Source organism: Lupinus angustifolius, chromosome LG03, assembly GCF_001865875.1.
Source record: "Lupinus angustifolius cultivar Tanjil chromosome LG03, LupAngTanjil_v1.0, whole genome shotgun sequence".
Lineage (NCBI taxonomy): Eukaryota > Viridiplantae > Streptophyta > Magnoliopsida > Fabales > Fabaceae > Lupinus > Lupinus angustifolius.
Genome location: NC_032011.1, coordinates 22,857,512 through 22,882,867, shown reverse-complemented (window position 1 = coordinate 22,882,867; position 25,356 = coordinate 22,857,512). Strand labels below are relative to the sequence as shown.

The following is a 25,356-nucleotide window of genomic DNA, read 5'->3' as shown; positions in this document are numbered from 1 at the left end:
ATTTTGTCCAAATTTGAAAACTAATTGGGCTAGGCCCAACCATTGTTCTAGTTTCTTCTTTTTCTTTTGGGCTTCTTAGAAGATTTAAAATAGTAAGGAAAATTAAAATTAAATAATTGGCTTCGCCCGGGTTCGAACCGGAGACCTTCAGTGTGTTAGACTGACGTGATAACCAACTACACCACGAAACCATTGATGATAGAATATCAGGTTGTATTGTTAATATATCTGGTATTTAGTTTTCAAAATCAATTTTTTATATCTAGAACTGTTTTATTGTTATAAACTTTTAGGATTTAAAATTTATTTTGTAATTTTCATTTATTATGAAACGTTAAATGTGGATGAGATTTTTTATGATGATATAATCACTTGAGTAAGTTATGTGAAGTTTATATGTAACATAATGTATTAAGACTATTTTATTAAAATTTCAAACTGACAAAAAGATTAAAACAAAAATTAAAGAAAAACAAATGAGATTTGAAATTGAAGGAATAAGGTTCAAAACCACACTATTACTGTTCTAACTAGCTTGCAATAGATTCATATTAGTTGACTTTGTAGGGACTTATTGTAATGAAATTTAGTTAAATCGGGATGTTCTACTAGTGATCATATCAAGAGTTATTAGACTATCAAAGCAAATTGGCTGAGGAAGTAGAAGCGGGAGATACGGAAATGGAAGGAAGAAAAGTTGACAGTGACTTTTTTTTTGTAATATTGGGCATCCTTTACCTCATGGATAAAGAATTAATCCAATTTGAAATAACCTTGCCACCAAAAACATTTTCTTAGATCAATTTTTGAAACGTCTCCTTCATATTACTTCTCATTATTTATTGATTTCATTAATCGGTAATTGTAAAAAGCTGAATCATTAAGATGTTTGTGTGATGTCAAGCCAGCCACGCTATTCATTCCTCACAGGCACCATACTATAAATTTATCCAGAAAATGAGAAAGGAACATCCAAAAATCAAAGACTTAGATAAAAACATCAAACCCCATCACTGAGATGGGTTACACCTTAAACACCGTGTAAGCCAAAACATCTCATAAAGGATTGAATTTCACATCTTCTGATATCTCAATAAATCAAAGCCCCAGGAAACAAATATTGTAGCATACACAACTTCAGCAATGCAATAAAATGGTCCATGGACGCAAAATTTACTCAAATGCATCATCATCGTCATCAGGAAGGGGCTGAGTAGCAGCTGCAAGAAGCTCATCCTCATGCCTGAGAAAAATACCACCAAAACATAATTTTAGATCACAATGAAAAAACTAACGGATTTTATGGACTTCTGATATGGTGATGATATGGTGAAAAAACTACCAATTCTAATTATTACAAAATAGGACAAAAAACAACAAAAACTAGATGATTAAAAATACACAAAAAGCTGTAACCTATAAATGTTTCAAACAGTAAGAACTTATGCGTCCAAAGGATCAAAACCTACACCATAAACCATCACAAAGTACAGCAAGAATAGGAACCATTGGTTCTATGTTCAGTTCAAGAAAGAAAGCTTACTTTTTCTGTGCAGCCAAATCAATTTGAACTTCAGGTGGAGCCAATGCGGGAGACTCTACAAAGTGCAAGTTAGGATCACTGCAAAAATGACACAAGTAGCAATACATTATCTGATATGAATTTTTAAGTTCGGTGTATTCTTATTTCTTATGTAAGAGCCTAAGAAGGTAGAAGAAATAAAAGATAACTACCCAGCAAGTTTCCTGGCAAGGTAGAGGAATGGCTTCTCAAAGTTGTAGTTGCTCTTAGCTGATATCTCATAGTATTGCAAATTCTTCTTCCTGTGGAAAGTAACCTGCTTTGCCTTCACTTGCCTGTTCTTCACATCAACCTTGTTACCACAAAGAACAATTGGGATGTTCTCACAGACTCTGAAAAGCAGATAGGAAGAAGGTGCCCATAAGTTAATGTAACCAACATTTTGCTGACAAAAGTAGAGACATAATAGTAATAAAAAAGGGTTCAAAGTTATGTACCGGCAAAGATCACGGTGCCAGGTAGGGACATTTTTATATGTCAGTCGGGCAGTAACATCAAACATTATAATCGCACATTGCCCATGGATACTGCAAGATAACACATCATGTTAAAAACAGTACACAGAGCAAAACAAACATAAAAACAAAAGTAAAGAAAATTCATATGATGGCCACATGAACAACTTATACAAACACTTCCAATATAAACTAAAATATTGAAGTGCGGTTCTTAAATGATGGAAGTCTTATACTGAAAACAATCAGCTATCCCAAGGGATAAATAAAGACTACCAAACAAGAAATTGACATGCAAAGCCACAACAGTAGAGTGAAAATCACAGCAAATCATCAATTATAACTATTGACAAGTAACAGATTTAACAACCGAAAATTTGCAGGGGAGAGAGCCCATATAATGCAAATAGAAGCACCCTAAAAAATGTTTAAATCAAAATTCACCACAAGTTCATGCATGCAGATAATTATATATATACACAAACACACATATTAGCCATTAACAAAAGATTTTTTTTTACACATTACAACTTTACAGTGTAAACTAAAAATCAGAGACATAATAAAGTAGGATATGAATGACATATTTGAAAGCATATAAAATATGATTATTGAGTATAATTATAGTATAAAAAAGAGAGTGTTACTAATATCCATCTCGGAGGCCACCAAATTTCTCTTGGCCAGCAGTGTCCCAGCAATAAAATCGAATCTTGCCACAGTTTGTGAAGAAATCCAATGGGTGAACTTCCACACCAATCGTCGCTATTATTCATCATAAAATCACAACATTGAAGAATCAGTTACTTAAGCCGTTAAACCATTACTAAAAAAAGTTAAAAAAATAAAAAAATCATACGTTCATATTTCTTCTCGAATTCACCAGTAAGATGCCTTTTCACAAATGTAGTTTTTCCTGCAAAACGAACACATCAACATTCCAATCAAACCAAAACCTAAAACCTAGACCATTGGGAAGTTAAGAAAAACACTGCACATTAAACACAATTAATTTTTTTTGGAGAAATTGTTGAAATTGAAAGATGAATTAGGAAAATAGAATGGTTTAAGAGAAGAGAAATGGAACCTGTTCCACCATCGCCGACAATAACGAGTTTGAAGCTAGGGTAATCAACAGTTTGCTGATTAGGGAGAGCCTGAAAGGAATGAAACAAGAAATCAACACAAATTCTTTCATGAAATTGAAATGGAATAACAATGTGAGAGAGAGAGAGAGAGAGAAGGTAGTGAACCATGATATGATTGGGTTAGCGAAGAACAGAAGTGAAAGAGTGAGTGATAGTTAAAGAAGAAGATGGAGCGAGGGTTTATATAATGGAAGGGTTTATGATCTCAGCGTTAAGTATACGCAGCAATTTCTACCATCTCATTTTTTAATCACATTCCGCTTTAATTCCACGCATTTCTTTTTCGATTTCTCTACTACTAATTGGGCTTGCCCCACATTTTTTTTGGGTCACAAAACTTATAAGGTTGCTTCGTGTTTGCAACATGTTCTGGACTTTGGTTTCTTGGGTTAAATCATGTTAAACATGCATTCACTTATTTTATGTAGGGTTTGTAGAATACTAGTTTCACACCCCAATTTTGATGTTATATTATCAATATTACTCTCTCTTTTTTACTTATTTATCATCTTTCATATTCCTTTCCTTTTCCGTAATTATTTTATTCTTTTCCAAGCTGATTTTTTTTAACTCACCGCTTCAACACACCATCATCTTAGTCACCTTCCATTCAAACTCAAATCCATCAAAATATTATCACCTGTCTTCATTCATGTTTATATCTAATAAAAAAATAACACTTAAAAATTATAAAACAAAAGTTATTATTTTTATATTATTAACTAAAATTCAATTGGAGACACCATCTTTTTGTGACAGATGATTTCCATTATCAAAATTTACCCCGCGCAGGTCTTTTTGTAACTTTTTTTTAAGATTAAAAAAATAGCCAACGCCATTCACAAAAGGAAACAGAAGCAGGAGATGCATGGAGTGGGAAAGTAGCTTTGCTTAATTCCTTTCAAAACTGGGTCTGTCTGATACAGGGTGGACAATAGATAAAATTGATTTCATTTTATTATTACTTTCAACTTATTGTTTTCTATCTCCTCAGCTTATCATTTTTTTTACAATTACTATGACGTAGGTAAAAGAGATTTCAATCGTCCGTATTTCCCATAAACTTGGTTCAAGTACCTCATCCAAGCGTAACTTTCTGCTGTTTCCCAAATTTGACTCAATTATACTGTAGGAATGGATTACTTTATTACACTGGTTAATTATATACAGCGTTAGCTAAAAAAGAAAATGATTCACTCCTGTCAAATTCTAACATAATTTTATCATGCAAGAGACGCATAAATTTTGAATAATAAAAAACCTCCTAAAAATGTATGGAACATTAGAACCATCTGTTAGGGGCTTTTTGATGTCCATCTCTTACCACCCCCAATTTGACAAAATCAGAATCTCTTCTCATTTCAATTTAGGCAAAAAATGAGATTAGCTATATAAATTGAACAAACACCATAATGTTTTATTATATATCATGTTTATCCACAAAATATTGATGTAAATCCCTTCAAATAAGCAATGCTAATTCCAATATGCATATGAAGAAAAGAAGAAAGGGGCAAATGCAAGAGGAGTGAGTTTAAAGGCATAGCAGTTTATTTGATGCCAAACAACATAACCAACTGAAGGTTTTTACATATTTATTAGAAAGCACTGATGACAAGATAGTGCCACTCAAAAATGTGATATTAATAAAATTTCTACCAACAGTCCACCCCAAATCAAAGTAGCTTCAAGCAAGATATGATGAGCTCAAGGAAGGGTTCGTTGATATAGAGGCAGACCTCCCAAAGCTTCACGCTCTGCTCTCTCCCTCTTCACCTACAAAATGTGTGTGAAAAAGCATTTAGTAACAACTTTGGCAGTGATTGGGTTTTTCTTATTTCCTAATTTCCAATTAAACATAGGTCATAAAGTATAATTCTAAAACATAATGCACAACAGGAAGCATAAGTTTAAAGCATAATGCTCAAAAGGAAAAGTATAATGATCAATCTTAGCAATCACCTACAAAAACATCCAACTCAAAGTCATAAGTGAAGTAAGATATTGTTTTTAATTCCCAAAGTAACAATAAAAGAAAATATTTTTCTTAAGTATTGTTAGGAAGAAATGTACGAAGTTTGGTGTAGTTAAAAATCAGCTTCGGCCAAAAGGAATTGTGTATTTTGGAGTTTGGAAGCATATCCAATCATGCCAATATAATACTGTTGTAAGGATGAGAGAGTAAAACGATTCTCAGATAGAGTTGAGAAACTACCATGAAACAAGTAGATCAAATAAAAAAACCCTACTAAAAATATGCATCTATGTAGCAAATATGCATTTGTTTCACCAACTATGTACTTTATTAAAGTGAAGTCATATAGACAATAGTTTCTCCCCTTCTTTTTGGGATAGAAAAAAAGAGGTTGTGTAGTTGACAACATATTTCTGAAAAAAATTATTAAAAAAAGGCAACATAGTGCACAAGGCTCCCACAGTCCAACCAGTTATTCCAAATAGGGGGCTCTATCAATCTTATCATCAATGCACTTAAGAGCAAGACATGCATACAAAAACAAGATAGAAATTAGTTAGAGTAAAATCTACTAGTATGATTTAATTTGAATCAATCTTATTTATTCTCACTTACATTTTTGCTTTATCTTACCATTATCTTGTCTCTAGTAGCAACTTTGTCTATTTAAAAAACATTAGATTAGAGTAAGCCCTCAATTTAGTGCTTCAAAGAGACTGATGTCACTAGTTAGAACTTCCAAAGTTTAGCGCAAAAATAAGTCTATGAATGATGCAAATCAGTGTTGAATTTACGGACACAATTGGCAACTTCTTAGAAACTGTTAACTACAGGCAGGACACTATTACCTTTGGAGGATTAAATCAAGGTCTTTAAACATTACAACCCGAATAACACTTGAGTTTAGCATGCTCAAAACTAACCACACAACATTGTCAACTCTTGTCCTCAAAAAGAGTATTTAGGAAATGCGTATGCGTGAAATGTTTGGATAAGAGGGTAAACCTCAGCACAACAGTAACTTATTTTTTGTGTGCAGGTTATTGGTTCAAATCACAGAAAATAGACTGTTTACATCTACGACTAAGTCGGAACCACGTATACTACGCCACCTTTTTTTTATGAAATGTTTAACTATGTATAAGATTACAAGACTTACAAAGGCCAACATGTCCCGAAGATAACTCCTGAATGGTGTTTGCACAGCCTGTTTCCAAATCAAAATTACATTCACATAAATACTAGATATACAATTGCATAAATAGATTAAAATCAATTCACGAAAATGAAACATTACTTGAAGATCTTCAGGGAGATACTGATGTTTCATTGAAAGATCAATTGCACGCTTAAGACGCTGATGGCGTGCCTCAACAATCTCCTTCGGAAGCCGATTCAAAGCTTCCTTCACATCCAGATCGTAATAAGGATCATATAGATCCTCGTATCGGAGCCCTAAAAAATAAATAAAATTCAGAAACGGGAATGAAAATATGAGAAATTGAAAAATTAGGGTTTAGAGAATAAAAACCGTAATTGCGAAGGCGCTTTGAGATGGTTTTCATGTGAATAGCAGCTAGCCAATTCTTCTTAGGATCAATGAATGATTGCAAGAACGACGCCATTTTTTGTCGATATTATCAATCAAAAACGATAGAGAAGAAAGAGGAACAAACCCTTTCAGTTTTTTCACACAATGGTAATGCCATTTCGTTTCTTACATTTCGTTTTTCTACTTGATGTAGTGGTGGGCCGGGAATTGGGCCCAACATGTTTTGCGTCAACCTAGACATTTGTAAATCTCGGCAAGTTATGAGCTGGATCTTTTAGACTAGAACTAAGAAAAATTGTAAGAACTAAATCCAAATATTACTAATAGCAACCAGGTTCTTAAGATTATTTTGAATCAAATAAAAATATTTTTACTCTATTTTTTCATCGTGTCATTCTTATTTTCTGATTTTGTTCTTAAATAAAAACAATTTTTGATTATTTTTGGCCATGGAAAAGTGAGGAGAAATGTATATGTTGTTTTTATTTATAGAGTTATAATAAATTATAAGATAATATGTGATATATATTTTATTTGTTGTTGATGATGTTATAAGTTTTCTAGAGATCAAAAAATATTTTAAATGTTTTTTTTTATGATTTTCACACTTCCCTTCTTCCTAACTTTACTTTTTTTCTAACGGAAATGTGAAAGTTTTATGTTTTTCATTCAGGCCCAAAAATGGACACTCATGCCTAGTTGTAAAAAATGTCCAACAAACAGTGTTCAAACTTTTTTTGGTTCAAACATCTATTACCTATATAATAAAAAAAACTCTTTCATGACATGTGTCAATCTCTCAAGCACTTATGACATGTGTCAACCTCTCATCAAAACTAAAGGTCCCTCATGACATGTGTCAATCTCTCAATGACATGTGTCAATCTCTCAATGAATCATAACATATTGTTTGTAGCTATTTTAGAGTTAAATAATATTTATTTTTATACTAATCTTATTTTAGAATCAAATAATAATGAAATTATAAATTTATTGATGATTTTTCTATTAATAGGATATTACTAACTATATCATGTTATGTATGTGTAAAAAACAATGTTGAGAAAGTCGAGCAAGGTGTTAAACCAGTAGATGACCCATATTAAGTTTATCCGATTTAAACAGTTAAACCGTATGGTTTGACCGTATGATTTTATATATAATTAATAATTTTTAACAATATGAACACACTGGTAACATATATGGTTTTAACCATGCGAATGCACGAGCAACATACATATTCTTAATCATAAATGCACATGTAATATGTGTTCTTAATCATGCGGTAAAAAATATCGTCCCGTGCAAATGCACGGGTAACTTGCTAGTTTTAAAGGAATTTGGCTCCTCTCTCGGTTTTTGACACATGGCAAAAATAAAATTTTAATGGTCCAAATTTGTATTCTTTTTAAATTAAATATTTTAAAAAAACTACCCTATCTCACATTCTGAGTACTATAGATGAATTTATTTCATTTTAAAGGGAAAGGAGTTGGAAGCCCTTGTTACTCAATTTTGTCTCTCTCTAGAGGCTGGAAATGAGCTAAACCGAGTCGAAACAAAGTTCAACTCGGTTCAGTTTGATAAAGATTTGTTCAACTTCAAACTTAACTCGAGTTTAAAATGAGTTATGTTTCCACATTGGATTCGAATCGTTTGAAATACGGAAACTGTTTGATTTAACTCGTTAGCTCGAATTGATTTGATTTAACCAAGAGTTCATGAACTATTTAGTTTAACTCATTAGCTTAATTATTTCACTTCGTCATCTCAAATGATGATTATTTATTTAATATATACAAAATTAAAGATAGATAAGCAACATACATATATGCACGGTATATATAATCAATTCAGCTCATGAATCTAATGACTTAGCTCAATGTCAACTCATTTATTTAATAAGCTTAATTTTTAGCTCAAGATTAACTTGTTTGGTTTATAAACTAAGTTTATCAAGGTAAATAACGAATCAGATTTCGAATAAATATCAAGTTAGTTCGATTCATTTTCAACTTTACTTCCTCCTAATTGGGGATTGGATTTTAAAAGATAACTTAGCTAAAACTATTTCCCTAACATTAGCACATTGATATATGTCGAAATCTCATTATTTTTTAATGTGGCAAACTTGTTAGAGTTTGTGATGCTCTGAAAATCTCACCTCAAAATTAATTGAAAGAATTAGAGAATGACTATAACAAATATACAAATCAAAACCGAGAGAATAATATAAAAGACTTGTGTCTTCCAACATTCCCTCCAAAGTTGTAGGAAAAGAACATATCATGTAGCATCATCATCAATAGTTGCTACCCTCCTTAAAAGTTCCATACGTTCTTGTTCCAATCTAGCAACACGTAAACTCAAATTTGTATATTTCTCTTCAAATGCTCTTATTCCATCCTCCAATAACCCATTTATAGCTCCAAGGTTCTCAATGGTTCCTTTCAGCTCCATATTTTCCTTCATTGCTTTTACTTCCATTTCATTTTTTCTAAGCCTTAGTTCTGCAAATGCATTCTGCAATTCCTCCAACTTCTTCTTCTTCTCCAACTTACCCTGCAAATGTACAACTTCATCACTATATGTTTTTGTACATACTTGATTTTCTCAATCCATCTGGTCAATTATTCCTTAGATTAATCAAATTTATATTAGATTGGTCTATTTGTCTTGACTATAAGTTCAAGATTGGTCAATGTTGCTGGAAATTGGTAAAGGACAATTGATTTCATGATTGGTGAATTGAACATAAGATTAATCAATTTCACTGAAGATTGGTCAATATTTTTGCTGCAGAAGGCTGAGAGGGGATATGATGCAGATCACATATTGACACTTACTTTCTTTCCTTTTTGTTGTTACCGTAACTTGCAGCAATTCTAAATGGCATGAAATAATACTTACTTACTAAGTCACGAACAGGTCGCTCTCTTTAAGACGTTTCATGGCACTGCCCAAAATGTGCAAGCAGACTATCAACCACGCCGTCCCCCCAATGTGGGACTTGAGAGTTGTTTTTTTTCTTTTTCAAAACTCTATGTGGGACTTGAGAGTTATGTGGGATTTGGGTGTTTTTTATATTTCACACCCAAAAGTTCCCACTCATGGCTTTCAACAAACCATGTTCCAACACTTTTCCTTTTGCATTTCCTTATTATCACAACTGAATACTTTTTTCACATCTAAGATAATCTTCTACCTAACTCACTACACAAGAATCTTGAGCATAATCAACTATAGTAGTAGCTAACACATACTACATCCTAAAAAACATGCAGGAATAGAAGTTTCATCATATTCATACAGCATCATCAGGGAAAACCTGTTCAACTTCATAAGACAACCATAGTGAATACTAAAGATGTATTTAAGGTAGAAAACTTAAAAGGATTATGTCTTTTTAACCTGTAAGTTTTTGTCATCACGGAAGCTCTTAAGGCTACGCGCGCGGTTTCTATCGTTGAAGCTTTTAAGTTTCAACTCTCCCCTGCTTGTCGTCATCTCATCTAATTTTTCTGCATCAAAGTAATCATCTTCTGCGTTATCATCAGTGTCACCAACAAGTGGCTCTTTCTCCTGATCAAACAAGTTCAAGTCATTAGTTAAAAGCTTAGAACATACAAAAATATAAAACCAAAACTAATGATCATGATTTGTCATGATAAGAAATGAATAAGCAATTGTACCTTTAGCTTTAAACTTTTTTTCATATTAAGGGCAGCATCTGGAGCGCCAACAATTTCCTCGTACTCGGCAGCATCTAGTTCTTGAAGATGCCTAGAGTTGAATAGTTTTGGGAGCAAGTTTTCTCTAAGAACTATGAGAAGGAAGAATGGTAGTGGAAACAAGATTCCACCTATAGGTATATGTGTCACTCCAAAACAAAACAGGAAATATGCTAATTGTAAGCCTGTAAATGCAGCTATGGTCTTGAATGGCACTATCTCCACAAATGAAGCATGAGAACCTTCCAAAAGTCTGTGCAAATACACAAAAACAATGAGAAAATAGTTATAATCTTTTATTATTTGAACACCAAGACTTGAATATCCTATTTTGCTCCACATACACTTATTTCTATCTCTTACCTTTTATCTTCTTTATATGCATGTATTTTAACAATACATCAAAAAATTCAAGTGTCCCTATTTTGATGTTCAAGAGCATTTTCCAATAAGTTATTAGCTTTTTGAATCTTATTGCTACAATTTCAGTTGTGTAGATTAATGGAAAGACGAGTTTCCATCAGAGGAAATAAAATCAAATTACGCGTTGAATAAAAGGTGACTTACTTGTAACGCCGACTTGGGGTGATGAAGAGAAGCAATATCCTTTCGAAGAATTGATTCCCTGGGAGACTATCAATTGCCATGTATGCAAAATATCCCCATAGGACTGAAGTAGGTATCATTTTAATAACCGAGATTCCTAAAATTGCTACGCCAATCATGAGGGACTGCAATAAGTTGCTCACTCTTTGCTCATTAACCCGGACTGGTAGATATTCCTCTATGTTCTTCTCAGGATCAAAATTTTCCTTTTCACCATCCTTGTTACCAGATTCCATTACAGCTTTCTTCAAAGCTTGCAACTCTTTATCCTGTACTAATTTCGAAACGTCCATAGTGTTACTTATACACATGCCTGCATATTACACACACATACACAGCTACCAAGCCAACAACACTTACTGTAGGGTCTGTATTCATTTCTAAAAACACAGCTTCTATCTTTCCATACATTTCAGATTTGGTCCTTTGTTGCTTAATGCATTCCTTGGTGCTTTCTACGACCTTCTTTCGAATCATCTGAAAATTCATGGTGAAATACAAGAATCTAAAATAAGTCGGTGTTTAAGAAGTAAGGGTTACTCTAGTGTTTGGTAGACATGTTAGAACATGACATGAGTTATGTTTGGTATACTTTATAGATAAAACAGAACAAGACAAAAGACTAAAAACATTTTGGTTCTGGTGAAAGGAGTGGAACCAAAGATAAACAGAATAGGACATCTTGTTTCGTTCGCACATCAAATGTTACCGAAGAACCAAGAGTCGTTGATAGTTACCTGGCTCCGAAGAACAGCTAAACTCTTTGTATGCATAGGAGACTGTGGAAGAACTCCATTTGATGGAGGAAGGCCAAGGACCCCACAAATTAGAGTCTATAAAGAAAGATATGTCAGGAAACTCAATCAACATGGAAGAACCAAGTACTAGGAAGCAAAATTTTAAAGAGAAAATAACATGACATACCATTATTCCAAGCAGTAACATATCATAGTGGTAAGCAGAAGGCTTTTGAAGGTTAAATTCCTTTTGTTGAGCCATCTTCGAAGCAACACTATGATCAAAAAAGTATAAACCTGCTATCATCAATGCTGGAAGAATTGCGGCCAATATATAAATCACGGGTACCTTTCCCATATCCTGCAGTTTGTAGTATTGAATGGATATTAGGATTTGAATAAAATTAAAATAACCACTACTTGATTTCACATTGTTGAACATGCAAATCTAAGCATCAAGTTCTTCTTTCTTAAGAATGAACTTGGCTTTTTTTTGTTAATTGTGTATACCTTCACTACAGTCCAATGGTAGAGAGAAGCAGGTTCCCAGGGAAGTGGACAAAACAGTCTTCTAGGAACACCATGTGGAACTTGGCCTGGTTTACCATAAGATAGTGCAGTCCAAAACACTACCATCATTGGACACCCGTAATCTGCGATAAAACCTCGTAGCCACCCTGCATTGAATTCCAGAACGAAGATAAACGAAGTTATGAGAAAAATTAACTCTAACATTAAAACACTGATCAAAACTTAATCACAATTTCTTAAGTGCTATTTTCTATAAAAAAAACAACAGAGAATTCATTGCAAAGCATTATTATACATGTTCTGTTTTTACTGAAAGACTACAATACAAGCACCCGAAGAATCATAACTGAGTTTTTTTCCTAAAACATTCTGTTTAAGGACTAATCTTGTAGGTTTATGGAATCATTTTACCTGTTCCATATCGCCATGTTCTTGCTCTTCTGCTTTTAAGGGAAGCGCCAATTAATCCTATAGAGAAAATGATTGCAAGTAATCCATTTGCATACCGCCATTGAAACTGAAATTCCTCCAACAAAGGATTTTCAGACTTGGGTGTCTTGAACTCATGTATCACTCCCTATGGTTCAAACAATTGTCAAGTTCATTACTGGTTGCAGTGCGAAAATCACAATCTATTTTGCTAGCAATAGAGGAAGTAACACCTTTATAGCCTCTTGAAAAAACAAAACAGTAATAAGCATGCCAAATAACTCCTCTGCAATTCTAGTAAACCTAGTGATAACATTGCATGCGTTAAAAATTGCAAGCAGTATCAAAAAGAGCGATGTCCAAATACAAACCCTGCAACACAGATTAACATAATAAGTTAGACAAATATGTACTGGCAGTACCGCGATTCCGGAGATATATGAGAACAAAAAGGTGAAGGGAGAAACCAGAAACAGAATTAGAATGCTAAATGTCATACCAACCAGCCCAAGGCAAAAACATCTTGGGACCAAGTCCAGGGGTATTCTTGCTGAAACTGTACAGGTAAGTGTACATTATAACCGTGGGTTCGGCAACTCCTAAAATCAACAAAGGTTGGCCACCAACTATTGAGTGTATAATTCCACAAATAGCAGTAGATGCCAATGTTTCCACTGTACTCAAGCTTCCATCTGTAACAACACAATGTTGATATATTAACATTGATGGCTTCAAAGATTTGATGCTATTGATACATAATAATGATATATGCACATCAATTTCATTATATTACTTCTTTTTAGAATAACATCAATGGCTAAAAGAGGCTTACCTGTATCCCTACTAAGTTGCTCTCCGAAAGCGATAACCGGAAGAGCAGAAGCAAAGAATATGTAGAATGTAGGTGCTAATATGCTGCCATTAATCAAAGAAACATGAATCATAATTTTGCTGAGATGCATACAACATTTGAGGGGGTGTCTAGTATGTAATGTGTTGCTCAAAATAGGCAAGAAAATTTACCTGACACCAGAAACTGCACAAGCCCAATCTTGTTTATAGCATGCAGCTCTTCCTTTGAAATCCTGAACTATTCCCTTGAATGGTTTTCCAAATCCCATGCTTCCCACAGCTGATAAATGAGTTAGAAAATCAACTGATAAGTTTCACACAACTGAATGCAATTGAGAAACTTCAGAGGGAAGATTTTGAGAAAAACTCTGACTAATCAAGTCTCTTAGCATGCATATATATATATATATATAAAAACAAAAGAGAAAATAAGACACAGAATGTCCTGAGAGAATAAAAAAACAAATCCAAAAGGGTCAAAATTCAGTAAATGAAACTTGAGAAAAGGACACTAGACAGTTGGATACATGTGAATGTGACATGGAAAGGGCATTCTTCAGTTTCTCTGTAGACAAAACAACTTGAAAAGGTAGTCAAAATTTACTTCATTATTTTTACTTGAAAAGTTGGGTCTCGTGGCTCACTAGGCGTGGGCACCGAGATTCAAACTCATATTGATAGTGCAATATGAGTCGATTCTTTATCAACTTAACCAATCTTCATTGATTTCATTATTTATTATTTATACAACTAAAATGTATAGTAGTTACATAAAAATCAAGATTATGCTAGCACCATCATTTGATGGCTTTCTACACTCATGCAAGTCTATAAAGTCTATATGCAAATATTCCATTTCAGATATTCCATTAATTCTTTCTCTACAAAAAACAAGTCTAGGAAATCTATTTCCATTTCTTGCTCATATTTTCATTAAAGAAATCAAGGGCTAGTGTAGATTAACATGCAACATATGAAACATGACGTATGCCACACTCAACTAGGACATGATATAGAGAAAGGAAAAAATCATAGAAAGAATGTAACCAAAAAGAGCATTCACAAAATGTTTCCCCTTTAAGGTATGTTTGTGAGTCGAATTTTAGAGAGGAAAGAAGGGAAATTGAAAGTTTGTGAGTCATCTCAGAAGTGTATTTCATGGCTCTTCACTATTATCTTTCTCTTTGTTCTCATCGAAAGTCCAACTCGCAAACCGAACCTTATGAAAATGATGTTGTGAGCATAAGAAAACAAAGAACGTGAAAATGGTGCTCACTTTTGAGAAGCTTCACGTATCAGCAGCAGAAACGGCACGTATATAATAATATAAGGCATTTGAAGAAGTCAAATAATTCATTACATGAATTATAAAGAGAATGAAGAAAAGGGGTTAACAATAATGCATGTTACATTAACATAGGATAATATTAATTATATGATGAAAATGCAGATTATGTTAAATATGAATTGAAAATGGGAAGAGAGTGAATGTAAAAGAAATGCAGAATGAAGAGAAAGGGTCCACGTGGACCCTGATGGAGGTGAGGGTGGGGCCCTCTTGTCTCTCTAGAGGGTGGTGGTTAAGGGAAGAGAGAGAAAGAAAGGAGAGAGAAGAAGGGGGATGACAATGGAAGCCATGCAGAATTAGAAAGTGAGAGAGAAAACCGAGTTTGGTGGGGTCGAGTCCTCCTAAAGGGTACTTCCATTTGTATATCCTATAATAGAATATTCCTCATATTATTCATCTTATTTCTACGAAAGTAATATGTGTTTATAAGTTGATATTAATTGATTTATAAGTTATATGTGTTATTTTCATGTGGATAGAAGGATTAGTAGAAAAATATAATATTATTCTGCTTATAATAATAAAGGGGTGTGAAAAGCTTATGGGTACATTTAGATTTGATTATCAAGTCTATCATTTCCCCCTAAAAAATAGGCTATTAAGATTTGTTTACGAATTGAAATTTGAAGGAAAAATATATAAAAAAATGGTTTAAAGTCATCTCCCCTTCAAAACTGAAGAATTTCATTTCTCTTCTCTCACTTCTAAAACTCAATTTGATAATAGATAATTAAACATTGATAAGTATGTCTATATTTCATTTTGATTCAGTTACAATTAATCTAAGCTAAATTTGTACATGGTTAATATATAATACCATTCATATGTATATGTATGAAGTTAATAGTTTTTAAAAAAATGGATGATATATTATGCATGTGAATGTGAAAAGTGGACCACATGGAGGGTTAGTTCAAAAGCAAAAATCACCGAAATAAAATCTTAAGCAGCACTAGCACCATTTGGAAGAGAATCAACAAATGGGGTAGTTGGTAAAATCTTAGGTAACACTGCCATCATTTGGATTTTTTTGCTGTTTATAATGTTTTGTTTGCCAATCCCATTGATTCTTTTGGTTTTGATTCGTTGAATACGCGTGACGGTGCTAGTGTTGATATGCTCCGTAAAGTAAGTCACAAGTAAAGTTTTGGGTTATACTTAATTTTTTTCCAGTGAATAATTTTTAAACCGAGTATCAGTGAATAATGTAAACATTTTATTTGTTTCTATCACTGTAGAGCCATTTGGACGAAGTATCAGTGTATACTATGATTTTCACATTGAACTTGAAACAAGACACTTAATTAAGTAAAGGTAGGGATAGAAAAGCAACAATCTCAAAAGCTTAAGCACCAGTCTCACTTTTTTTTACATAATAAAAGGCTTTAGTTAAACAGCTTAATGGGGTGTTGATAAATTGTTGAGATAGGCTAAAACATTTTTATAAGCTTTAATAAGTTTATTAAACTGGGCTAAAAAAGCTTATAAAAAAGCCATAAAATCTCTAAATAGGATAAACTCATACTAGGGGTTAAGAGTTAAGACCATCATAAGCCAATGGAGTTCCCTATTGAATAAAAATGGAATAATCCTATAATAACATTTAGCCATTGTCAGAAACATTAAATATGTATACACTCATAGTGTAAATGTTTTTACACTGTCAGCAAAGCATTCATCATTGATATGTTAATTATCATTTACTCTCAAACAAAAGTAATACAAATCAACAATGAATGATGGACTGACAGTGTAAAAAACTTTATAAGGACAATGCTAGATTTTATAATCCTCTCAGAATGAGTCAAATCTTAGGTGAGCCACAGAAAATTTCATCAGGAGATATAACATCCTAGGCTCTTGCACAAAACTTTCATGCATCACATAATTCACATTGATAGTATTATCATTCACATCCACTAGGCTTGACTAAGTAAATGCATTCTCATTTCTCAATGACATCACATTACCATGATTTGTTAGACTGTCACATTAATTTTTTCCTTCTATTTGACATCAGCACTATACAATTAAAATGACATCCATGATATCCTTTTCTCATCATATATTTAAAGCATAATAACTACACAAAATTACAAATAAAAAGATATCAGTAAACCAAATATAGCCCTTTGTATTATTGATTCTCCTATGCAGCTCATCCAACCTTCATTCATCATATCTGGAAAAGGGTCATGAAGCATATACATTACGAACACATAAATTGGAGTGCTTCGCGAGTCCGACCCAGCAAACTCAATGCCGTGGCAGCAATATGATGTCCAGTTAACCCTGCCTGGTCAAGCTGCTCCTTTGGTGATGCATGCTCGATATAATTGTCCGGTAACACAATCGGTCGCCACTACAAGAGTTGGTGAAGAAAAAAGAATCAGAATATCATAAACTTGGTCAAACAAATCAATATAAGATAACAATATGATGTATGAAAGGGAAACCAAACCAAGCCAAGCTACTTGCATGTGCACACACATCAATCTTAAGTGCCAGCACTTAGATATAGATTATCTCCGCCATATGTATACAACACAACAGAAACATTTTTGTGTACTAAAGAAAGATGCAGAGAATGAATCCATAAAATATACATTCCCATCAAGAAATTCAGAGAGGCATAGAAGTTTACTAATTGTCAAATTTATATCCTTGAGCCAATTATAAATAGATGTCCAATAAGACGTTGATAATCGCAAATAATCTTAAAACCATATCGAGTATAACCTTCCCGCATAGCTTGAAATGGTTACCTTAATCCCTCCATCAAGCAGTCCATCAAGTGCAATAAACTGAGCAACATGAGAACCAAATCCTCCAATAGATCCTTCCTCTACAGTAATCAGGAAAGAATGGTGTTTACAAAGCTGTCTCAGAAGCTTGATGTCAAGGGGCTTGCAGAACCTTGCATCAGCAACGGTCACCTCAACCCCAAGCTCTGCAAGGAGTGTATGAGCCTTAAGGCAATTCTGAACCATTGATCCATATCCCAGTAAAGCAACATCTTTACCTTCAACAAGGACTCTTCCTTTCCCAATCTGTGTATGAATAAATTACAACCACGCCTAAATTAAAGAAGGAAGTATCTAATATTATGACAAATTTCTGAAGAATGTAAAAATGAATGAAGCTTCCTCACGGCTAATTAATGTCGACAAACTGACAGTTAGTTTACCCATCCCGAAGTAATATGTTTCAACAAAAACTATCAGGAAAATAGGGTTTTGCCGAATTACCTTAATGGGGATTCCATCAGATGTAGTGTGCTCTTTCCTAACCAGGGCACCCCTTGGATACCTAAAGCAAACTGGCCGATCATTGACACGAGCAGCAGTACTCACCATGTTCACGAGTTCAACCTCATCTGATGGTGCCATGACAATCATGTTTGGCAAGCATGACATAAAGGTTATATCAAATGCTCCGCATTGGAGGGGACCATCAGAACCAACCAATCCCGCACTTGTAATCACAAACCGAACTGGAGTTTTCTGTTGATCAACATCGTGGACCACCTAAATGTGACATGTAACATGTTAAAAATCGTAATTACTTGTATAAAATCATTATGCAATGTGCACTAACCATCCATTTTGCATACAATTAGGTAGGTATTATATTCCACAGGTAATGATAATAATGTTAACTGTTCCACGGGTTTCTAGATATAGTCCACCCTTTGTGCTCTACATTAAATTCTTCTTTTGAAGAAATTATTAGATTCCAAAATTAATTTCAAGTAAAAACATGTTTTCCAAGAAAACTACGATTGTCTGTGAACAACATATAGCGACTAATACAATAGTTAATGCAGAAATAAGGATGGACCTGGTCATAAGCTCTTTGTAGAAAGGAAGAAGGTATAATGCAAAATGGCTTCAATCCACCACATGACAAACCCGAAGCAAATGTAACTGCATGTTGCTCAGCCGTTCCCACATCAAAAAACCTATCTGGAAATTTTTCCCGGAACAGTTCAAGTGCCGGCTCCATCGTACCTCCTGCATGAACAACCACAACATCTTTGTCTTTCTCCGCTTCTGCAACCAAAGCCTCCACAAAGCAATCACCATATGTACGAGGGCGAACAGCATAATGTAACAAGTCAGATTTAATAGAATCTGAAAAGTTACCATAGGCAACTCATTAAAATCTGTTTGGCTAAATCGCATATCATTCAAAATTTCAAAATAATGAGACAGCCAGAAGATAAGTAAGATAAACTGAAATTAACTGGAGTTCAGAAGACATGGATCTACACCTATATAAAATGATTTTATCCACGCCAATCCAGACAAGAAGCTACATAAATGCCAAGCCGGTTTCAGCTCATATCATAGACATGTCAAAGGGCTGGCTGGGGAAGCATATTAAAAGGGATAGATGGAAACCTAACAAAATGTTAGGAGAAACCATTAACAAAAGTCTCCCTCTAAATGGTTTTAATGAATTTTTTGGTTTTCGATAGATCCCAATGGCGTCCATTTATCCATGTAGGTGACTCCACCCGGTGGGATAAGGTTTGGTTATTTGTTTCCTTTTGTAAGTTAGTATCTTCAAGCTATTGCATCGGGTCTATAAGTAAGAAAGATAATAAATGAAGTGATACATTTCATTTTCCGAAAGGCTTAGTGGAAAACCAAAAAATTAGAATTAGCATGTAAGCTCAGCTTCTAATAATTACGACAGAAAAGATGTAATGGGACAGTACAAACAATATAACTAAGACAGAAAAGAGGAAAAGCAATACCATCCTGCAGCCAGTCTGTTATATCACTTCTCTGACTGTTTTCTTCTTCCTTATTTTCATTGGTTATCACGTGAATTAAGACGGGACCCATTGAATCAAGGGAAGCTACTTCTTGGAGAACAGAAATTAGATCATCGATATTGTGCCCATCCACCGGGCCAATGTAGTACAACCCAAGCTCTTCAAAAAGAGTAGAACCTAGTGGACCCATCATCCCACGAGCATATTCATCAACTTTAGCTGCCCATTCATGCATACTTCTACCAATTCGTTTTGTAACACCCTGTGATAAAGTATACAGATTATGACTCACTTAAACATAATGTGAGTATGACACTCAGAGCACTATTATATGAAAATAGGGGTCTAAAAGTAAGAACAGTCATTATTGAACATATCACATGTTTTGAATGTCAAGGTAACCATGAGTCCAACAATAACCAAGCCTTAGTCCCAATAGGTGGGGTCGGCTACATGGATCAAATGATGCGATAATGTTCTATCATAAATCATGTTCATTGATAAAGCACAAGGTAACCATCGGTGCACCCCAAAATTTTATTACATTAAATAACTAGAGGGAAATATGTAGATACATGGTTTAGACAGAGACATAACAGATCTTCTCTAGTGTACACAGAGACAGATCCCAGTTGACACGGAATTAAAAGAGAAGTGAATATTTTTTACATGCTACTAATCATATTGTTATACTCTTGAGGGCATTGATGCATTTTTGTACTGTAAGTTATCAGTGATTTATCATGCAGTTATGCTGTTCTTTTTTAGTAGGTTCATTTTGAAGTTGAATGCCATGGCATTGGCCTTCCATACAAGCAGGTAGTAACAAAACTGAAAACTGATTTTATATATATATATATAATTCTTTAAGGGTGAGGAAAAGAATCATACCTTCGCAGCTTCTCTAAATCTTCGGAAAGATTTGCTGGATTGGAGCTTTCTTAGGGTACTAGACAAGGCATTCACAGATGTCTTTGGGCCCTCCTCAACTTTTGGGAGTAAAGAGTGGCGGCTGTCATTCAAAATCACGATCATATTTGAGTCCAAATATCCTGCATTGCTCATCGCTTCATAAACCTGCCCAGACATAGTCGTCAAATTGCTGATAACTGCAACTACACGTTCTCGCCTCCCCTTCATATCACGTGCAACTGCCATGCCTGAAACATATTATAAAAGATATAACTTTGAGATCACTTGAAACTTCACTTGTATGAGTTTTGTTAAGTCACCTCAGAAGGAGAATGTGAAGTGATCTTACATATTGCAGAAGAAAAAAATATATCTACCCACATACATATACTCAGAAAAGTAACTGCCAATAAAAAAAATATGAACAAGGCCTGAAAATATTTGAAGGAAATAATATCATCAAAATGGGAAAAGGTTTTACAAACTACCAAGTCCAGCAGAAATACTGTTGCATCCATGACCTGCTCCAAATGCATCATATTCACTCTCATATCGAGAAGTAAAACCAGAAAGGCCATTCTTTTGTCTCACTGTCTTCATGAGGGATCGCCTTCCTGTAAGAATCTTGTGCGCATATGTCTGCATACAAATAATGAATAGGTTACATTATCCAAAATAGGCCATTCAGTGGTGTCTTAGAAAATGAACAACAACAAAAATGTTAAGTATGTGCGATCTGCATTGAATTTCCCACCCGAGAAAGACAAGGATAAATAAAAATGGGGCACTTGCATTTTTTAATATAAAGGAAACACTTACTTGATCACCAACATCCCACAGTATCTTGTCTACTGGAGCATGAAAAACATGGTGTATTGCAACTGTCAGCTCCGCCACTGCCATACTTGGTTTCAATAATAACTCTGTACCTGACATAATAGAACACAATTCTAAGCGGATTTCAAAAGCTAGTTGTTTCAGTTCCTGCAAAGAATTATGTCATGAATTAGATATTGATGTAAAAGCAAAACAAAAAAAGATAAATTCCTGAAGAGATTACAACTAACCTTAAGAGATAAGTTCTTCAAGAAAAGAGGGTTTTCAACCATGTCGAGAATGGGCGTTGGAACTTTCTCCCAGAAGAAATCATCAATATCAGGCCGTGCACATATTCGATCAATTACTCGCTGCATCCCAAACATTTTATGTAATACCGAATCATCCAGTAATTAATTACAAATACGTTTCTGTTGTAAATAATGTTCAACTAGGGAGATAAATATCAATGTGAATCTAATATTTGATGTCTTATCATTTCAAAATGCACCCTCAGTTCTAATATTAAAGCAGCCTTCAATTATAAAACGAATTCATGTCTTAGCTGCGATTTAAAAAATATCTCGTAAGTCGCTCACCGTTTTTCCCTCTTAATCTAAACACCAATTGGAAATAGGATCATCCCTTTGGCCTGTCATCTGAGACAAAAGGTGTCAAAAAATGAATTTGTTGCAACATCAAGTAAAATTCGCGAGCCCCTACCTCCTGAATTCTTAAGCCACTTAGTTTAACACCTTATTATGTAAAACTTTGAACTAGAGGGCATTGGAACTTCGCGTTGTTAATCACACTAATTTCCCCTTTTATGTATAACACCACATTAAGGGCACAATTTGAGTAAACAATTATCACATGAGAGATTATGACCTTCCACCTTCGGGTAAGACTGAAATAAACTAAAAAGAGCTGCTAAGATCATAAGCTATTTTCATAAGCCAAATGCTAACATGATAAGATAACCTTAATTCCTTAAAGCTGTAAACTTTCCTATTTTCTGAACCATCTTCTTATGAATTGACTTCTGAGACATCTCAAACTCTCAATTTTTTACTTCATCTCATTTATTTAAATAAGTATGAGGCTTCATCCCACTGGGTCCCCAAGGTCGAGGCTTTGATTCATGGGAGCAACATTTGTTGGGAGGGGCGACCGCACCCAAAAGGGATTAGTTCATACACTTGGTAGAACAAAAATCCATATTGTTATGAGCAAAACAAATAGCAATAAATAAATAATAATTAAATCAAAAAGGGATATCAAACAGTAAATAATAATTAAAGCAAAAGGGTGCAAAAAATGAATGAAAAAAGTTTGAAAAAAAATAAACCTTGGAAGGAGAACGATGGAAGAAGGTAATTGATGAAAGGTGGAAATGGGAGAAGGTTGAGTAATGAAATTTGAAAGCATAAGAGTGTGAATGAAAGAGATGAGTTCCAAATGGGTATGTTGCAGTACCCATTATTGAATAAGAAACCTTTGTTCAGAGTATGAATCAGATGAAACTATTTTGAGATGAAAGAATGAAAAAAGCAATGAATTTGGAAGTTGCAGAGAAATGAAAAAAAGAGACAAAGAAAAAGAAGATAAAAGAGATTAGAAGAATCTAAGTATATATACACTCAGCCGCCACCAACATTTTGATTTTTACAGTTACCCACTAATCTTTGGAACCATATCATAATTGCTTTTTCTTTTTAAGTTCAAAAGTGATTTTTGTCTGGTAGATCTAGAATTACACTTTCATTCATTTCAACAAGTGTTTGGTCAGAAAAATCAAACTCTTAAAACAAAATGAAGATGTTTATTTCAAATTATATGTATTAATAAAATAATTACCTTTATTTATTTATTAAATATATATTATAAGGTTAGAATTTTGTCCCTATTTAATATTGTTTATTATTTAATAGTTTTAAATGTGGAAAAACAATAAATATTGCATTGAAAATATAAAATATTTTATAGAAAAATATAATCAAATTATTTTATAATTATGTTGTGCATGTATACTATGGCTAATGCATTTATTTGTACCTTATCTTATCATTACAATTATACAGTTTTTATTTAGTAATCTAAATATGAGTAATGTATTGATCAAACTCCACTCATATTATAATTGTGGTGTGTTAAAGAGTTATAAAGTATATTCAACTCGATCCTTTCATATTGATACTAGTATAGATTTTCTAGAATTTTCTACCAAATACAATTTTTTTGATAAGAGAATATGTAATAGTATGAGTACAAGGGGTGTCTACCTAATATAAATGAGTAATCAATAAACTTTTTAGGAGCTAAAATAATATAAGATTTTAGGTTGAAAGCAAAACAGTCATTTGCTTTAATTTAAATTAAATTATGTTGATATTTAAGAAAGTAATATTTGCAATAGGAATAACTTGCTTTAAATTATGGTTATGTTTTTCTTTTATTGTAGTTACAATCGTTGTTATAAAATTATGATTGTTTCAATATGAAATTTTTTGAATTAAAATATACTTTTGAATTTGATGTCATATATGATTGCATTATTATGATTACATGATAATGAGATTGTGTGGGTATGATAATATCTATATATGCAATAATTGAATACTGAAATAATTTTTGCATGAAATTTATATGTGGATATATGACAGACTTAATTATAGACCATCAATTTAAGACCTAATAAAATCATAATTGAACTTTGCTCAATAATAGATGATTGGAGAGATAAAAAATATGTTGAGATGTTGCAACACTACCATAGTTAAAAATTGTTGTACATAATTTATATGGTCTTATAGACATGATAATTAATAATTTTACACAAAAAATTCTCAGTCCAAGAATTTGTGATGTTTATTTGATGATCTTTTTCAAGAGTTGTATGGTTAAAGTGAAAAGATGTTTGATTTACATAAAGTAAAGGAAAATGAGATAGCATGAAAGGGCTTATGTAATATTATTTGGGAGTTTTATGAAATGATAATAGGGTACTAATATGTAGATAAGTATTTGTTATCTCAATTCATGTCTCAGACTAATAAAAATATGTTATAAAATTAAATATTTATTATTTTTTCTATTTTTGCTTTAATATCATTGTTTATAACATGATTTACAATATGGTTTTTGGGACAAAAAATTATTAAAACGTTAAAAAACATGTGATTGGTTTGAAAATGTATGTATGGATGAGTTAGTTGAAAATAATTTTTCAGCTCTCAAGTGAGGTAACTTGTTTGGTATTATTATAAGGGTATTTTCTCACCCTATGGATAAGGAATTAGTCTTTTTTGGTGTGTGAATATTCCTTTAATAAGTGTCATTCATAAGAATTGAATCATTGATTTTTTAGTCTTTCTGGGAATCCAGTAAAGCTTTATATAACTAGAATAATAATTGATTGGTATATAATTTGAAATAATGTAAATGAATAAGATGTATGGTACATTTTTCATGTGTTTAATTGTATATTATATGGTGCCTAATTATTAAGTCCACTACTACTATATCAAACATTGGCATAAATCTAAATGGGCCAAATCTAAGATAATGAATCTGTTTATAAATTTTAATGATATAGCCACCAAATGTTTTTGGGGAGATGCATCAGAATTTCCATCTAGCAACATGTTTGGTGCAGCAGGAGAAGGTATATGGGACAATGATGCTGCATGTGGGAGAAAGTATCAAATTCAACTTTTTTTTAGTAAGTAACTAATCAATTTTGGGGTCGTGATTTTCTCTCACAACAAGTGTTACTCCCAGAAATCAAACATTTGACTTTGATGATTCAGTAGGGCCCTACAGCACTAATCACTAATTTTTAATTGCATGTTGTGCGTTTCAATGTTTATTTGTTGTTAAATATTTAGAAATGTGGTAAT

The 25,356-nt window shown here is 33.2% G+C and overlaps 4 protein-coding genes, 1 long non-coding RNA gene and 1 other non-coding gene across 6 annotated transcripts; 1 reads left to right on the top strand and 5 right to left on the bottom strand.

The window, feature by feature from the left end:
- TRNAV-AAC lies at positions 118-191 on the bottom strand. The gene has a single exon. It is a non-coding gene; the product is annotated as a tRNA-Val (tRNA).
- LOC109343724 lies at positions 810-19,695 on the top strand. The gene is made up of 4 exons (XR_002107249.1): positions 810-898; positions 931-1,041; positions 12,015-12,024; positions 19,686-19,695. It is a non-coding gene; the product is annotated as an uncharacterized LOC109343724 (long non-coding RNA).
- Positions 1,058-3,320, bottom strand: LOC109343722 (GTP-binding nuclear protein Ran-3-like). Its single transcript, XM_019582169.1, has 8 exons — positions 3,291-3,320; positions 3,125-3,194; positions 2,897-2,953; positions 2,685-2,802; positions 2,020-2,109; positions 1,735-1,914; positions 1,544-1,621; positions 1,058-1,243 (listed from the first exon to the last, which is right to left on the bottom strand). Exons 1-8 carry the CDS (start codon positions 3,291-3,293, stop codon positions 1,174-1,176), a joined length of 666 nt encoding a protein of 221 aa, XP_019437714.1. The 5' UTR covers positions 3,294-3,320; the 3' UTR covers positions 1,058-1,173.
- LOC109343723 (cytochrome b-c1 complex subunit 7-2-like) lies at positions 4,702-6,886 on the bottom strand. Its single transcript, XM_019582170.1, has 4 exons — positions 6,692-6,886; positions 6,458-6,615; positions 6,320-6,367; positions 4,702-4,961 (listed from the first exon to the last, which is right to left on the bottom strand). Exons 1-4 carry the CDS (start codon positions 6,783-6,785, stop codon positions 4,893-4,895), a joined length of 369 nt encoding a protein of 122 aa, XP_019437715.1. The 5' UTR covers positions 6,786-6,886; the 3' UTR covers positions 4,702-4,892.
- Positions 8,891-15,264, bottom strand: LOC109343716 (probable boron transporter 7). Its single transcript, XM_019582158.1, has 14 exons — positions 14,875-15,264; positions 13,770-13,878; positions 13,579-13,661; positions 13,246-13,438; positions 12,980-13,118; positions 12,729-12,894; positions 12,297-12,463; positions 11,974-12,147; positions 11,787-11,882; positions 11,410-11,526; positions 11,011-11,318; positions 10,405-10,696; positions 10,124-10,294; positions 8,891-9,274 (listed from the first exon to the last, which is right to left on the bottom strand). Exons 2-14 carry the CDS (start codon positions 13,865-13,867, stop codon positions 8,999-9,001), a joined length of 2,280 nt encoding a protein of 759 aa, XP_019437703.1. The 5' UTR covers positions 13,868-13,878; positions 14,875-15,264; the 3' UTR covers positions 8,891-8,998.
- On the bottom strand, positions 16,800-23,052 carry LOC109343717 (probable 1-deoxy-D-xylulose-5-phosphate synthase, chloroplastic). Its single transcript, XM_019582159.1, has 10 exons — positions 22,806-23,052; positions 21,709-21,828; positions 21,461-21,625; positions 21,130-21,280; positions 20,621-20,889; positions 19,709-19,991; positions 18,787-19,079; positions 18,195-18,473; positions 17,712-17,996; positions 16,800-17,308 (listed from the first exon to the last, which is right to left on the bottom strand). The coding sequence occupies exons 1-10, from the start codon at positions 22,935-22,937 to the stop codon at positions 17,156-17,158; spliced, it is 2,130 nt and encodes a 709-aa protein (XP_019437704.1). The 5' UTR covers positions 22,938-23,052; the 3' UTR covers positions 16,800-17,155.

Bases quoted from the DNA above. Each gene is read 5' to 3' on its own strand.
- LOC109343722 (XM_019582169.1), bottom strand. The intron at 2,954-3,124 runs GTTCCATTTCTC...TTCGTTTTGCAG, and splicing joins TGTCGGCGATGGTGGAACAG to GAAAAACTACATTTGTGAAA. The intron at 2,110-2,684 runs GTAACACTCTCT...GTTATCTTGCAG, and splicing joins GGCCTCCGAGATGGATATTA to TATCCATGGGCAATGTGCGA.
- LOC109343723 (XM_019582170.1), bottom strand. From the start codon at position 6,785: ATGGCGTCGTTCTTGCAATCATTCATTGATCCTAAGAAGAATTGGCTA. The intron at 6,368-6,457 runs GTAATGTTTCAT...ATTTGGAAACAG, and splicing joins ATCTCCCTGAAGATCTTCAA to GCTGTGCAAACACCATTCAG. The intron at 4,962-6,319 runs GTAAGTCTTGTA...CACATTTTGTAG, and splicing joins TTCGGGACATGTTGGCCTTT to GTGAAGAGGGAGAGAGCAGA.
- LOC109343716 (XM_019582158.1), bottom strand. From the start codon at position 13,867: ATGGGATTTGGAAAACCATTCAAGGGAATAGTTCAGGATTTCAAAGGA. The intron at 12,148-12,296 runs GTATACACAATT...TACAAACTGCAG, and splicing joins ACCATTGGACTGTAGTGAAG to GATATGGGAAAGGTACCCGT. The intron at 11,883-11,973 runs GTATGTCATGTT...CTTTCTTTATAG, and splicing joins TGTTACTGCTTGGAATAATG to ACTCTAATTTGTGGGGTCCT.
- LOC109343717 (XM_019582159.1), bottom strand. From the start codon at position 22,937: ATGGGTACTGCAACATACCCATTTGGAACTCATCTCTTTCATTCACAC. The intron at 18,474-18,786 runs GTCCATCCTTAT...TGTCACATTTAG, and splicing joins TACAAAGAGCTTATGACCAG to GTGGTCCACGATGTTGATCA. The intron at 17,997-18,194 runs GTAATTCGGCAA...ATTCATACACAG, and splicing joins CTGATGGAATCCCCATTAAG to ATTGGGAAAGGAAGAGTCCT.